At 43.7% G+C, this 13,616-nt stretch overlaps 1 protein-coding gene across 2 annotated transcripts in view; it reads left to right on the top strand.

Moving 5' to 3' along the window:
* The window catches only part of LOC135502199 (serine/threonine-protein kinase SIK3-like), a 53,602-nt gene that overhangs the window by 14,485 nt on the left and 25,501 nt on the right, over positions 1–13,616 (top strand). For both annotated transcript variants that reach the window (XM_064794837.1, XM_064794836.1), the window contains exon 2: positions 7,748–7,928. In XM_064794837.1, coding sequence (XP_064650907.1) covers positions 7,748–7,928 — 181 coding nt within the window. The remainder of the gene's footprint in view (positions 1–7,747; positions 7,929–13,616) is intronic.

Here is a 13,616-nt window from a genome sequence, read left to right as displayed (position 1 = left end):
CCATTGGAACATGGGAAGCTGCTCTCTAGAAAACAAAGAACAGACTCCCACCCTTGAAATTGGCATTCACTTCGTTTTGAAGGAGTTCTAATTAGCAGTGCCTATGGTGCAAAGACAAAGTCTGAACCAAGACAACCTCATGACATCAGTAGGCCTTTACACATCAGAAATCAGAAAAGGTATTGCCAAACTCTAAAAATGCATCCTGAATGAATTCTATTCTCTTTCAAAGATGGCACATCGATGAGGAAAAAAAAGAACTCCAAACATATCTTGTTTCTTCAAGTTTCATTTCAGAACACACCTTTGATGTTCGTGCTCACAGGAAGTACAAAGATCGTCATCTGCGTGTAGATGATGCGGTCTTCCCAAGGCTGTGCACATGACACCAGCCATGTGATCTCTTAAAGGAGTAGTGCCCTCGAGCAATTAAAGGACGAGTTGGATTAATGATATTCATTTGACTTTTTTTATTTTTTTTGTTGTTTCTAAAACAAGATGTTCCCCTCCCCAATTCGTCCTTACAAGAACTTGTGCCAGACCTTTGAATTACGATGAAAGCTTCCTTAGTGGACACCTCTCTACTACGGACATAAGGTTTTGTCGCAAATTGAGTGTTTCCATTCAATTCGACCTCTCTAATCAGGACACCTCTCTATTGAGGACAGGACTTACTAGACCCGAGGATATCCTTAATAGAGAGGTTCTATTGTAAATGAACAGTCTCAGATGATAAGAATGCAATGGAATTCGTGTCTACGTTTTCAATAGCACAAATTCTTGAATACAAATTGCAATACCAGTACACATGAAAGTGGGTATCGTGTGAATCAATATGCTGTAGATAATAATCACATATTGTTTCGATCCACCCTCCAGCTATATCCACACAAAGACAGTTTAATTGCTTTTAAATGTTAAGATGAGAGCTGAGCGTCAAACTAGGGCATTATTAGCTCTCTAAACAATACTGGCAATAGTAATACAGTTGAACCTCTCTATTAAGGACACCCTCGGGACTGACAAGTGCTGTCCTTAACAGAGAGGTGTTCTGATTGGAGAGGTCATATTGAATGGAAACAACCACTTTGGGACCAAAACTAGTGTCTTTGATAGAGAGGTTGTCCTTGATAGAGAGGTTGTCCTCAATAGAGAGGTGTCTGCTAAGGGGGTTCCACTGTATACGGAATAATCCGGAGCCAGGAGGAAGTCTACGCTAATGAAGAGTCGTCCTCTCTATCACATTGTGTGTACCGGGACCAACTGGGAATCGAACCCGGGACCTGAGAAGTGATAGGCACTGATGATTCCACTACGCCACTCACGTGCCACGGAGCAGTTGTAATCTTCTTAGCCTGCAGTGAGGCTAGACTGGCTGACATGCCTCCAAGGAGCAGTTATCATCATATCATTACCGGCATCGTAACCCTATTTGATTTTTGCCGGAGGTATGGAGTCTTCTATAGGCTACTGTCCACCATCTTTTACTTGCCCTATCATAGACACTCAACAGGTACATGTACAAGGGACCACGGTGTGTCTGATGAGACTAATCAGGACACCTCTCTATTAAGGACAGGACTTGTCAGTCCCGTGGATGTCCTTAATAGAGAGGTTCTACTGTATTTTCACTCCTGAGTGAGGAGTATCCGTGTGGTGTTCGGTGTCTTGCTCAAAGATACTAAGATAAAACCGTGGTGATCCTTCAGGGAGTCGGACCCACAACATCCCGATTATCAGCACTGAAACCACTATGCCACAGATCTCCCCTATACAAGCACAGACTACACTGTAAATATAATGCATTCCATTTTGAGTGGGTGGTACTTCAGACATCTCAAAGCTCGTATCGATTGATCACCGATAAATTGGTTTATCTTGATATTTTAGCCTTTTGATCGCAAAATCTAAATACTATGCTCTTTTATTTGTTATAAGGTCAGATTAGGTGATTTTTAATACCTGATAGGATGGAGGCAATAATGTGTTGTTTTGAACGAGTTTTCATAAAGTATTCAAATCTAGACGCTTCTTCGTATATGTGTGAAAGGGCAAGTCCTCGTTTAAACATTGCCGAAATATCACCAAAGGCCAAAGTTATAATAGTTTTTACGTTGCCACTTGGCATATTTCACTAGTCACGAGTTAACTGACTTAGGTGAAAAAGGACTTTGTGGATCGTCTTTTAATTTTAAGACCATCTTTGAAATTAGAGATGTAAAGAAACTGTCCGAAATGTAAAACAAACAACAAATTATTACATCTGTTCAGAGTTTTGATAAGACACAATGAAAACTGTGGCAAACATGGAATCTTTTATAAGAGTTGAAAAATGAGTTCAAGGTATCTGATTCCATGGACTGTCTCTGAGTCAAAAGACCGTCTTTAGAAAGAGAGCTTAGGTTCTAAACCTGATGTTTGCTGGGCAGTGTAAACATGTGCATTATGGTTGATGGAATAGATTTTCTTATGAATATGCAGTGGTGGTCTCATTTGATCAGATTAGTTTACTGTAAACCCAGAATATGTTCATGCCTTTTATTTTCAATTCATGTTTTTCACGTCTACAGATAATCGCAAAAATATATATGGCCATGAAGAAGAAAATTGAATTGAACAGTTATGGAGTTGTCAAAATGCCAATTAGAAATACTTACACAAATGTTACAATTTCACAAAATCGCAAAATGAAATGGTTTGGAATATTTCTGTATTTGCAGTATGTCCTCGGCAAGAACACATCGCCAAAGAGCAAATGCGGGAAAAAAGAAGATTAGGCTTTTGCTGTTCTGAGTCAAATTAGCTCCATTTTTCTCTCGAATACTAAGAGTTGCATTACAAATTCTCGATTAATTACGGAAATTTTTCAATCGATTGAAAAAAATTGTGGCTCAAAGTATCATTTCACTTGCACGGGTCGAAATTCTTTTTAATTTGCGACTCCTATCTCGAGGGTTATAGGAACGTAAGACATCAAAAAAGTGCATGCTTCTTCTCAATTAGGTTCATTCTCATTTTTCTGTCAAAATGCTTTGGGCCATGTTTCAAAAGTTTTGCTGATAATACAGTTACGTCTCCCGAGAAGACACGATCGTTTTTATTTCAGTGGAAAAAAATTATACGATTTTTATCCTTAGTCAGCAAAACTGTTTTAACTCTTTCCCAATTTAGGGCTGTTTTCATGTTCGACTACGGAGGCTTCAACAGGGCTTCATGAAACCTCATAACGAGGCAAAGCCACCATTTGCTTTCAACACGGTTTTAGTTAAACACAAGTCGCGCTGCTTTGGCTGAAGTTGAGGTCTTCATGAGCTCATGAAATGTTGAAATTACAATACTGTAAAGAAACTTTCACCACAAAAACGTTCTGTATTGTATTGGACCGCTAACTATCCTGCCACCTTTTGGCATAAATCACCAACCTGCCACCCATATAGTCAACTATTCTGCCACCTTTTGGCATAAATCACCAACCCTGCCACCCATATAGTCAACTATTCTGCCACCTTTTGGCATAAATCACCAACCCTGCCACCCATATAGTCAACTATCCTGCCACCTTTTGGCATAAATCACCAACCCTGCCACCCATATAGTCAACTATCCTGCCACCTTTTGGCATAAATCACCAACCTGCCACCCATATAGTCAACTATCCTGCCACCTTTTGGTATAAATCACCAACCTGCCACCCATATAGTCAACTATCCTGCCACCTTTTGGCATAAATCACCAACCCTGCCACCCATATAGTCAACTATCCTGCCACCTTTTGGCATAAATCACCAACCCTGCCACCCATATAGTCAACTATCCTGCCACCTTTTGGCATAAATCACCAACCTGCCACCTATATAGTCAACTATCCTGCCACATTTTGGCATAAGGGTGTGTATGAACAAGTGTACATTGGTAATTCATCTACCCTTCATTTCTATCCCTGTTCTTGTCTAATTGGGATGGGACGTTCTCTTATCAATGATCTGATCAAATTCAACTAATGGGCCAGGATTCATTAAATTAATTAGATTACTCTAATCAAATCATCAAATTGATGTTTCTTGGTAGGTGTTGCTCATAAATGGGGATATTTTAATAAATTGGTTATGTTATCATTTAAGTTTTTGCCGGAAAATTCGGTGGGCATCTCGCCTATCAACCAACTAACCCATGCTCCTTTCTTAGAAAATCACACTGCAATGACTACGGGGTGGCCCAGAAAACTTTTCCCTGCTCCCTTGGATAATCGGATTCTATTGTGTATCCATTGTGTGAGGGAAAAGTTGCTGGGCCACCCTGTAGACAGTCCAGTATTCCACAACGGAGACAGTGATAAAATCGTCCATTCTTGAGCAGACGTGGTCCTATCTGTTTCATTGTATTCACCATACTCATTTAAATGATTTCTCGAACGTTACATCGTGATCTGCATACATATTTTATTTCTCGGCATGACCCTTTGATAACATTACCATTGGAGGTTCTTTATTTGAGTCCGACCACATATATTTACTTACCTGTAGCGGATTTTGAGTCATGAGCATTTGCTTGAATGGTCAATTTAAATTTGATTGACGGAGTGAATGATCAATTCAGTCACCTCCCAGATGTTTCCTCAATGCTTGGCTATCGACAAATATCCCCAGTTAGTGCCCAACTGTAGTGGCACACACAAATGTAGAACCTTGGAACTAAGAGAGAGAAAAAGAAGGGGAGCTGCTCTATTGTTTTGCAATTATGAATTGCCAGAAAATTTGATTTGTCCTGCCTAAAAAACCAAACAATGTTGGGGTAGATGTAGTGCATCCTCAAAAAGTGACTTAAATTGTGCCAACTTGTGATTTAAATCACATGTGACAATAGTAATGGTAGACCTGCACGTCGATATCAAACCTAGCCATTATCAGTTTTACCCGCAGACAAGTGATCCTTTTATTGCACAAGGCAGCGGTTATAATCGCAGGCAACTATGGCTCGTCACTATAAAAAATTATCCACATATTATTAGTAGCTAATGATTCTGTCGGCGTGCCATGCTTTGTTTGTTATTCATCATGATGCTGCAATGCATTGTATTATCCTCCGTAGCCTTGGAAATAGTATATCTTTGATGCAGTAAACAACAGAATGATAAAGAGCCACTTGGGAATTCGCTGCCTGTAGCCATGTTGGCTGAGAGATGAGATTAGCTGTGGCCTGTTGTATGATATATGTTATTCGACCTTTATCAAGGGTCGTCTTTCTGTTGTCGACTTGTACGACTTGTCTCATGGAAGCAGGTTGTATCTCCTTTATATTTCAGGAGGAAATTAACAAAGTGGCATAGCTGCTTTTGCAAAAAAGGGTGCTCTTTGGTTATAAATGCAAATTGATGATAGAAAAATGCAAATAAATGAGGGAGAAAAATGCAAATCGTTGAGAAAAAAAGTCACCAATGAAGAGTGAGGGGATGAAAGCAAACATCTATGGTGCCCCTGTGAAGTGTAAGCCCTGTCAAACACCAAAGCAGAACAAACTCAACAAGGCAAGAGGTTGTTGAGACTGGCTCTCGAGCGTGCATCAACAAGTGATGTGGGATCTTGATGGGCTATGGGAGGCAAGGAAGGAAGCAGGGAATGCTAGTGATAGGTTGTTGACACGGCTCTCTAGCATGCATCAACAAGTGATGTGAGGTCTTGATGGGCTATTGGAGGCAAGGAAGGAAGCAGGGAATGGTAGTGATAGGTTGTTGACACTGGCTCTCGAGCATGCATCAACAAGTGATGTGAGATCTTGATGGGCTATGAGAGGCAAGGAAGGAAGTAGGGAATGCTAGCGATGGGTTGTTGACACTGGCTCTCGTGCATGCATCAACAAGTGATGTGAGATCTTGATGGGCTATGGGAGGCAAGGAAGGAAGCAGGGAATGCTAGCGATGGTTTGTTGACACTGGCTCTCGAGCGTGCATCAACAAGTGATGTGAGGTTTTGATGGGCTATTGGAGGCAAGGAAGGAAGCAGGGAATGCTAGCAATAGGTTGTTGACACTGGCTCTCGAGCGTGCATCAACAAGTGATGTGAGGTCTTGATGGGCTATGAGAGGCAAGGAAGGAGGTAGGGAATGCTAGTAATACGTTGTTAACACTGGCTCTCGAGCGTTCATCAACAAGTGATGTGAGATCTTGATGGGCTATGGGAGGCAAGAAAGGAAGCAGGGAATGTGAGTGATAGGTTGTTGACACTGGCTCTCGAGCATGCATCAACAAGTGATGTGAGGTCTTGATGGGCTATGGGAGGCAAGGATGCAAGTGCTTGGTTGTTGAGACTGGCTCTCGAGCGTGCATCAGCAAGTGATGTGAGGTCTTGATGGGCTATGGGAGCCAAGGATGCAAGTGATAGGTTGTTGACACTGGCTCTCGAGCATGCATCAACAAATGATCTGAGAACTTGAATGGGTGTGTATAATTGATAATATCATCTATGTATCTCATCACAAGTCTAGGACCTGGAAAAAGATCTGCTTATCTCTTGGTATTGCACAGAAAAACATGTCTTGCCCCCAGCTACAACAGCTTTGAGGACTTTGCATCAGTGTCCCGATCGACAGAAGTTGACACAAATTTTCTGATTTTGCATCCAATTATGCAAGCACATGAACTAGAACTGGGTTTAGTTGCCAGCTGTACATCTTCACCAGCATACCACTGCCATCCACTAAGTAAGTGTCGACTACGATTATTCCACGTGACAAAATTACATGACGGATGATACAAATTATGCAAATGACACGAAGTACTTGCTGACTTTCTTTGTCAACACTCCGTAGGGTTCATGCCTGTCAGCTAAGCCATAAGCCCTAATCACTTATTCTTCTCATTACGCGAGGACACGATACGTGTTTACGCAAATTTCGTACCCGTTGATAGTCTGTGTTGATGTTGTCGACGTCGACATTTGTTGCTAGTCAAGGTCAGAATCTTGCTATTCTAGGCAGTAGCGTCTATAGAGCTCTTAGCAGCTAAAAGGCTATATGGTAACTTTTAGAAAAGGCAGATAGAATATTGTAGTCGTGTTTTGGTGACATGGGCTGCAAAATCTATCTTTTGGCAGGCGTTTGTAGGGAACTTAAGAAAGCTGCAAGGACTGCTAAAATGATTTTTATTGCGGAGTGCAATATTTATTGCTCATCTGTGATGTAACTCTTTCATCTCTGCGATGTGTGTTATAATCAAACCGGTTTGTTATTTATATCCTCGAGTTAGGAAAGGCTTCTCCTGTTGCTCTTGTACTTCTTCTTCAGTATTGGCTCTACACTTGGGGGTGTTTCTATTCTCCATTATTTATTTATTTATTTATTTAAACTTCATTGTACAATACATTATATATTTATTTATTTAAACTTCATTGTACAATACAGTGAAATTTAAAAAAATAAATAAATTGTCCTTGTGACTCTGTCTTCAGCTAGGGGTAGAGTCCATGCAAGTACTCATGTTTCTCACTTGGTGGGGTCTTTCGCTTGTTGTGGCAAAGACACCAGGGATCACGGTCGATTCTAAGGACTGAAAAGCCAGGAATTTTAGTTCCCTGAAAGCCACACCGGTTCATCCAGAAATAAAATCCTAGGATCTCCCCAGGATCGAACCGGGGTCCTATTTTGGGTAGCCTGCATTGTTGACCACTGGGCTGTGAGGCGCCTTGAAGTTTTCTTGTTCCCGGTACTTTATCATGTTTATACTAATACTATTCTTGTCTTTTGTGTTTTGCAGGTCGCCATAAAAATAATAGATAAAACACAGTTAGGAGAGGATAACTTAAAGAAGATATTTAGGGAAATACAAATCATGAAACTGTTACGACATCCTCATATTATAAGACTTTATCAGGTCATGGAAACGGAACGAATGATATATCTTGTGACGGAATACGCAAGCGGGGGAGAAATATTTGGTAAGTTTATCATTTATTATGATGGGGCCGTTTGACATGTTCTGAGGAGTCCTGTAATGATGGAAGGATCCAGGATGTGTTGCCATCTGACAGTGTTCTCCACAGGATTTTCTCAAGGTAGGGTGCATGGTACCCTTGATATATATTCAGGAAGTTTTGCCTGTGTGCAACAAGGAGTAGGGTGAATGACAGTTTAAAGTAGGGTGGCCCTGTAGAAACCCTTTACAAAATTCTAGAGCAAAGTAGGGTAGTAAGCTGCCAAGGTAGGGTGGGATGCCCTGACAAGGTAGTATGGGATGCCCTGACAAGGTAGGGTGGGATGCCCTGACAAGGTAGGGTGGGATGCCCTGACATGGTAGGGTGGGATGCCCTGACAAGGTAGGGTGGGATGCCCTGACATGGTAGGGTGGGATGCCCTGACAAGGTAGGGTGGGATGCCCTGACATGGTAGGTTGGGATGCCCTGCCAAGGTAGGGTGGGATGCCCTGACATGGTAGGGTGGGATGCCCTGACAAGGTAGGGTGGGATGCCCTGCCAAGGTAGGGTGGGATACCCTGACATGGTAGGTTGGGATGCCCTGCCAAGGTAGGGTGGGATGCCCTGACATGGTAGGGTGGGATACCCTGACATGGTAGGGTGGGATGCCCTGACAAGGTAGGGTGGGATGCCCTGACATGGTAGGGTGGGATGCCCTGCTAAGGTAGGGTGGGATGCCCTGACATGGTAGGGTGGGATGCCCTGACATGGTAGGGTGGGATGCTGTGCCAAGGTAGGGTGGGATGCCCTGACATGGTAGGGTGGGGTGCCCTGCCAAGGTAGGGTGGGGTGCCCTGCCAAGGTAGGGTGGGATGACCTGACAAGGTAGGGTGGGATGCCCTGACATGGTAGGGTGGGATGCCCTGCCAAGGTAGGGTGGAATGCCCTGACATGGTATGGTAGGGTGGGATGCCGTGCCAAGGTAGGGTGGGATGCCCTGACATGGTAGGTTGGGATGCCCTGACATGGTAGGGTGGGATGCCCTGCCAAGGTAGGGTGGGATGCCCTGACATGGTAGGGTGGGATGCCGTGCCAAGGTAGGGTGGGATGCCCTGACATGGTTGGGTGGGGTGCCCTGCCAAGGTAGGGTGGGATGACCTGACAAGGTAGGGTGGGATGACCTGACAAGGTAGGTTGGGATGCCCTGACATGGTAGGGTGGGATGCCCTGCCAAGGTAGGGTGGGGTGCCCTGCCAAGGTAGGGTGGGATGACCTGACAAGGTAGGGTGGGATGCCCTGACATGGTAGGGTGGGATGTCCTGACATGGTAGGGTGGGATGCCGTGCCAAGGTAGGGTGGGATGCCCTGACATGGTAGGGTGGGATGCCCTGCCAAGGTAGGGTGGGATGACCTGACAAGGTAGGGTGGGATGCCCTGACATGGTAGGGTGGCATGCCCTGCCAAGGTAGGGTGGAATGCCCTGCCAAGGTAGAGTGGCATGCCCTGACATGGTAGGGTGGGGTGCCCTGCCAAGGTAGGGTGGGATAACCTGACAAGGTAGGTTGGGATGCCCTGACATGGTAGGGTGGGATGCCCTGCCAAGGTAGGGTGGGATGCCCTGACATGGTAGGGTGGGATGCCCTGACATGGTAGGGTGGGATGTCCTGACAAGGTTGGGTCGGCGCCCTGACAAATGGCCTTGTGACTGCGAATGATGTGGTCAAATGTCATTTGAACTTTTACATTACAGTTGTTTCATTCTCTTCATGACTATCTCTTGCTAGCTGCGTGAAACAAAAATTAATCAAGATTTACTTAACGGCTCGGCAATAATCCCTAATGACTTCATTTTCCTTGGTGACCGAGCAACATAGATTAGATGAATTAGTCAACATCGATTTTGTGCGATAGGCAGCTGTCAGTGTTCACCACTTGAGTGCCCATTTTTAGATCGATGGGCTCTGGACAATACCACAGACCCCCCAAAAATTAAATACAAATGGCGCACCCCTCTAATGATATACCATATATGTCGCTATGAGATAAGGCCACACGTTTTTAATGAGGTGGATTACGAAATTTCAGATCCAAAACCTATGTGGGTGTGGCGGGAATTTAAAAAAAATATTTTTCTTCAATCTCAAAACCTATTTGGGCCGGGAATAAAAAAAATTTCCATCAGACTCAAAATCTAAGTGGGGCGGGGGAAATAAAATAAAAACTCAGTCTCAGATCACACAAGGGGGACACAAAAAATAAAAATTAGTTGTTGGGAAAAATATTTTTTGCATTTCTCTGGACTTTCATTTCTTTCCACTCCGGAAAATGACCGCAGGGGTATTCCTAATCCAACGAATAAAAAAAAGGCCTAACTGATCAAACATAAAATAAGACTAAGCATTGGAAGATAGAGAATGACTTCCTAGAACATAACGTTTGCCCTGAGACCAAGTCAGAGTCACATTCATATGCAGCACTGTTTCTTCTTCGCCAAGACAAATCTCTTAGCGTGATAGGTCATCTATCAGCTAACGGTAACATTAGCCAGTCATATGTTGTCTGTTCGGTAAGGCTGGGGTGACGAGTACCCCACAAAGGCAATAGGAAGAAACTGACGTATGGAGACTGGGTGGTATTGCAGAGGACGACTGAGTACATCCGACTTGCAAAAGTGCCTTCTTTTCAGCAAAAAGGACAGCGAATAAGCGAATTTTGGCCTGCATTACACGACACAGTGTAACTAATTATCGCAGTTGTGAGAATTAACGACCAAGCATATTTTGCTCCTCTCCTGTGACACAGTTGAACCCTTATTTTAGAATTCATGGAAGCAACTCAATCCAACAAAAAGTCATGCCAACCCCCACCCTGTTGTAGCAGGCAAGAAATACTACTCCATGTAAGAGTAGAGGATTTATCTCTGTGGTGATGCCTTAACGGATCAATAGTCACGCACGTCATCATCTGATGTCATCAGTCGTTCACCAGACGCCTGGAAGCTCGGAATTACGCCAACGAGCATTGATCGCTGTGAGCGGCTGACTCGGACTGCGCTGCCTGACCGTATGGGACTTGGTTGTCTTAGTGACGCAAACTGATGTGACGTTACCGTTACTGTACCATGTACCTGATCTTAGAGCTGACGATCGCAAGCAATTGTTGCACAGTATTCTTCTCAATAACGTAAAATGGGGTAATTGTAGCCCCTGGATTGTTTGATGCATGGGGATATCAATCAATATCATAGGCAGGGGCAACAATTCAACCGGGGCTACAATTACTCTATTCGACCTTACTACTCTTGAGTTCTCTTCTTTTGGGTTTGTGGGTTGCTGTTCTTCTTCTCCTCGGCAAACGCTGACTAAATTCACTCTCTGGTTGTATTGGTTGCCTAAGGGTTGACCATCTGCACCACCATTTTGGCCAGAACTTGAAATCCTTAAGCAATTAGTTAACTCTTCCAAAGCAAAGTGGATGCCAATTCCAATGCTGGGAGCCAGTTCTTTGTTTTCATGAGAAGTGACTCCCACCCTTGAAATTGGCATGTACTTGACTTTGAAGCAGTTCTAATTGCTTTAGGATTTCAAGTTGAAGCCAAAATGGTGGTGCCTATGGTCAACCCTCCACAGAAATCAATCAGGGGTTTCAAGGAGCAACCAGAAGGCGCTCACCTGAACTTGACCAGTAGGGGAACCAAGCAGTGACTCGACCGCGAGTCGAACCCACGACCTCTTGATCATGAGGCCAACTCTCTTCCACTGCGCTATCATCTGATGTCATCAGTCGTTCACCAGACGCCTGGAAGCTCGGAATTACGCCAACGAGCATTGATCGCTGTGAGCGGCTGACTCGGACTGCGCTGCCTGACCGTATGGGACTTGGTTGTCTTAGTGACGCAAACTGATGTGACGTTACCGTTACTGTACCATGTACCTGATCTTAGAGCTGACGATCGCAAGCAATTGTTGCACAGTATTCTTCTCAATAACGTAAAATGGGGTAATTGTAGCCCCTGGATTGTTTGATGCATGGGGATATCAATCAATATCATAGGCAGGGGCAACAATTCAACCGGGGCTACAATTACTCTATTCGACCTTACTACTCTTGAGTTCTCTTCTTTTGGGTTTGTGGGTTGCTGTTCTTCTTCTCCTCGGCAAACGCTGACTAAATTCACTCTCTGGTTGTATTGGTTGCCTAAGGGTTGACCATCTGCACCACCATTTTGGCCAGAACTTGAAATCCTTAAGCAATTAGTTAACTCTTCCAAAGCAAAGTGGATGCCAATTCCAATGCTGGGAGCCAGTTCTTTGTTTTCATGAGAAGTGACTCCCACCCTTGAAATTGGCATGTACTTGACTTTGAAGCAGTTCTAATTGCTTTAGGATTTCAAGTTGAAGCCAAAATGGTGGTGCCTATGGTCAACCCTCCACAGAAATCAATCAGGGGTTTCAAGGAGCAACCAGAAGGCGCTCACCTGAACTTGACCAGTAGGGGAACCAAGCAGTGACTCGACCGCGAGTCGAACCCACGACCTCTTGATCATGAGGCCAACTCTCTTCCACTGCGCTACCGATGCCCCATCAGAGTACACTGCCTGACTGTATTGGTTAACTTGATAGTCACGCAAAACGACCTCTTGTTGTGTTTCTAGTAAGATTACTCCCTTATTGGGTTTGTGGGTTGCTCTGCTTAGCAAATTGAAACAGCTAATCTTACAAGCAGTGATGGTTGTCTTAGAGATGAAAAAGGTTGGAGTATCGGATCGGCTGGGGGCACCTGGTTGCAAGACAAACGATGAAGTCTTTGCTGTAGATGCGTGGTGTTCTTTGACTTCATACCTTAGTTGTGTAGAGTGGATTGTTTAAAAATTCGCAGACCAGCCTGTGATTCATTTTCTTTTCAACTTTATGCAAATATCCATCTGTCACAGGTGATCAGTATTTCACATTCTGCAGCAGGTCCACTTGCTGGGTCTCTGGCCTACGGTGGGATGTGTCATCATCCGATAATCGTTAAAATGGGCTATTTGCAATTGTAGTATCAAAAAAAAAGTACTTCCATATGGTGATTTTGAATAAAGTGCATCACCTGAATGCATGTTAAGATGAAAGCAACACACAGCGTTATGGCAACTGTTGAATCAGTTCAAGAAAATGCAAACTTCAAATTCAGGTATCCCCCTAGGTATCCACAGACAATGGGAGTGTCCACAAGGAAACAAGATGCCGATTAGTCTCTGGTAACCTCAGGATCAGAGTATCATTCTTACAGCCAATAGCCAGAAAGAAAATGTTGAAAAGGACCTGCAGGGGAACTATAAGGCCGGGATTATATAGAAAGAGCGGGCTGCATACAATTCACGATGTCACATTTCACCCTCACTTAACTTGTGACAAGCAAAAGTTGACAAGTGACAGCACGAATCCTATATAACCTTTGGGGCGGAGCTCCCAGCTGATATCGCCTTCATCTCATTGGAAAAGTAACGATTTACCAATGTTTTTTTCGTTTTCCAACTGAAACACTGAAGACTGAAAATTATTGCAGTTTCATATCAAATATCCCTGCATGTGTATTAAACCGATAGAAATTGATGCAATGTTTCCCAACAATGCCTGTCGATAAGTACACTAGAACCTCTCTATAACGACACCCTCGGGACTGACAAGTGCTGTCCTTAATAGAGAGGTGGGGACAACTGATGTCACA

This window comes from Lineus longissimus, chromosome 18, assembly GCF_910592395.1.
Source record: "Lineus longissimus chromosome 18, tnLinLong1.2, whole genome shotgun sequence".
NCBI classification, from domain to species: domain Eukaryota; kingdom Metazoa; phylum Nemertea; class Pilidiophora; order Heteronemertea; family Lineidae; genus Lineus; species Lineus longissimus.
Note: the sequence above shows the minus strand (reverse complement) of the source record. Positions and strands in the feature narration are given on the sequence as shown.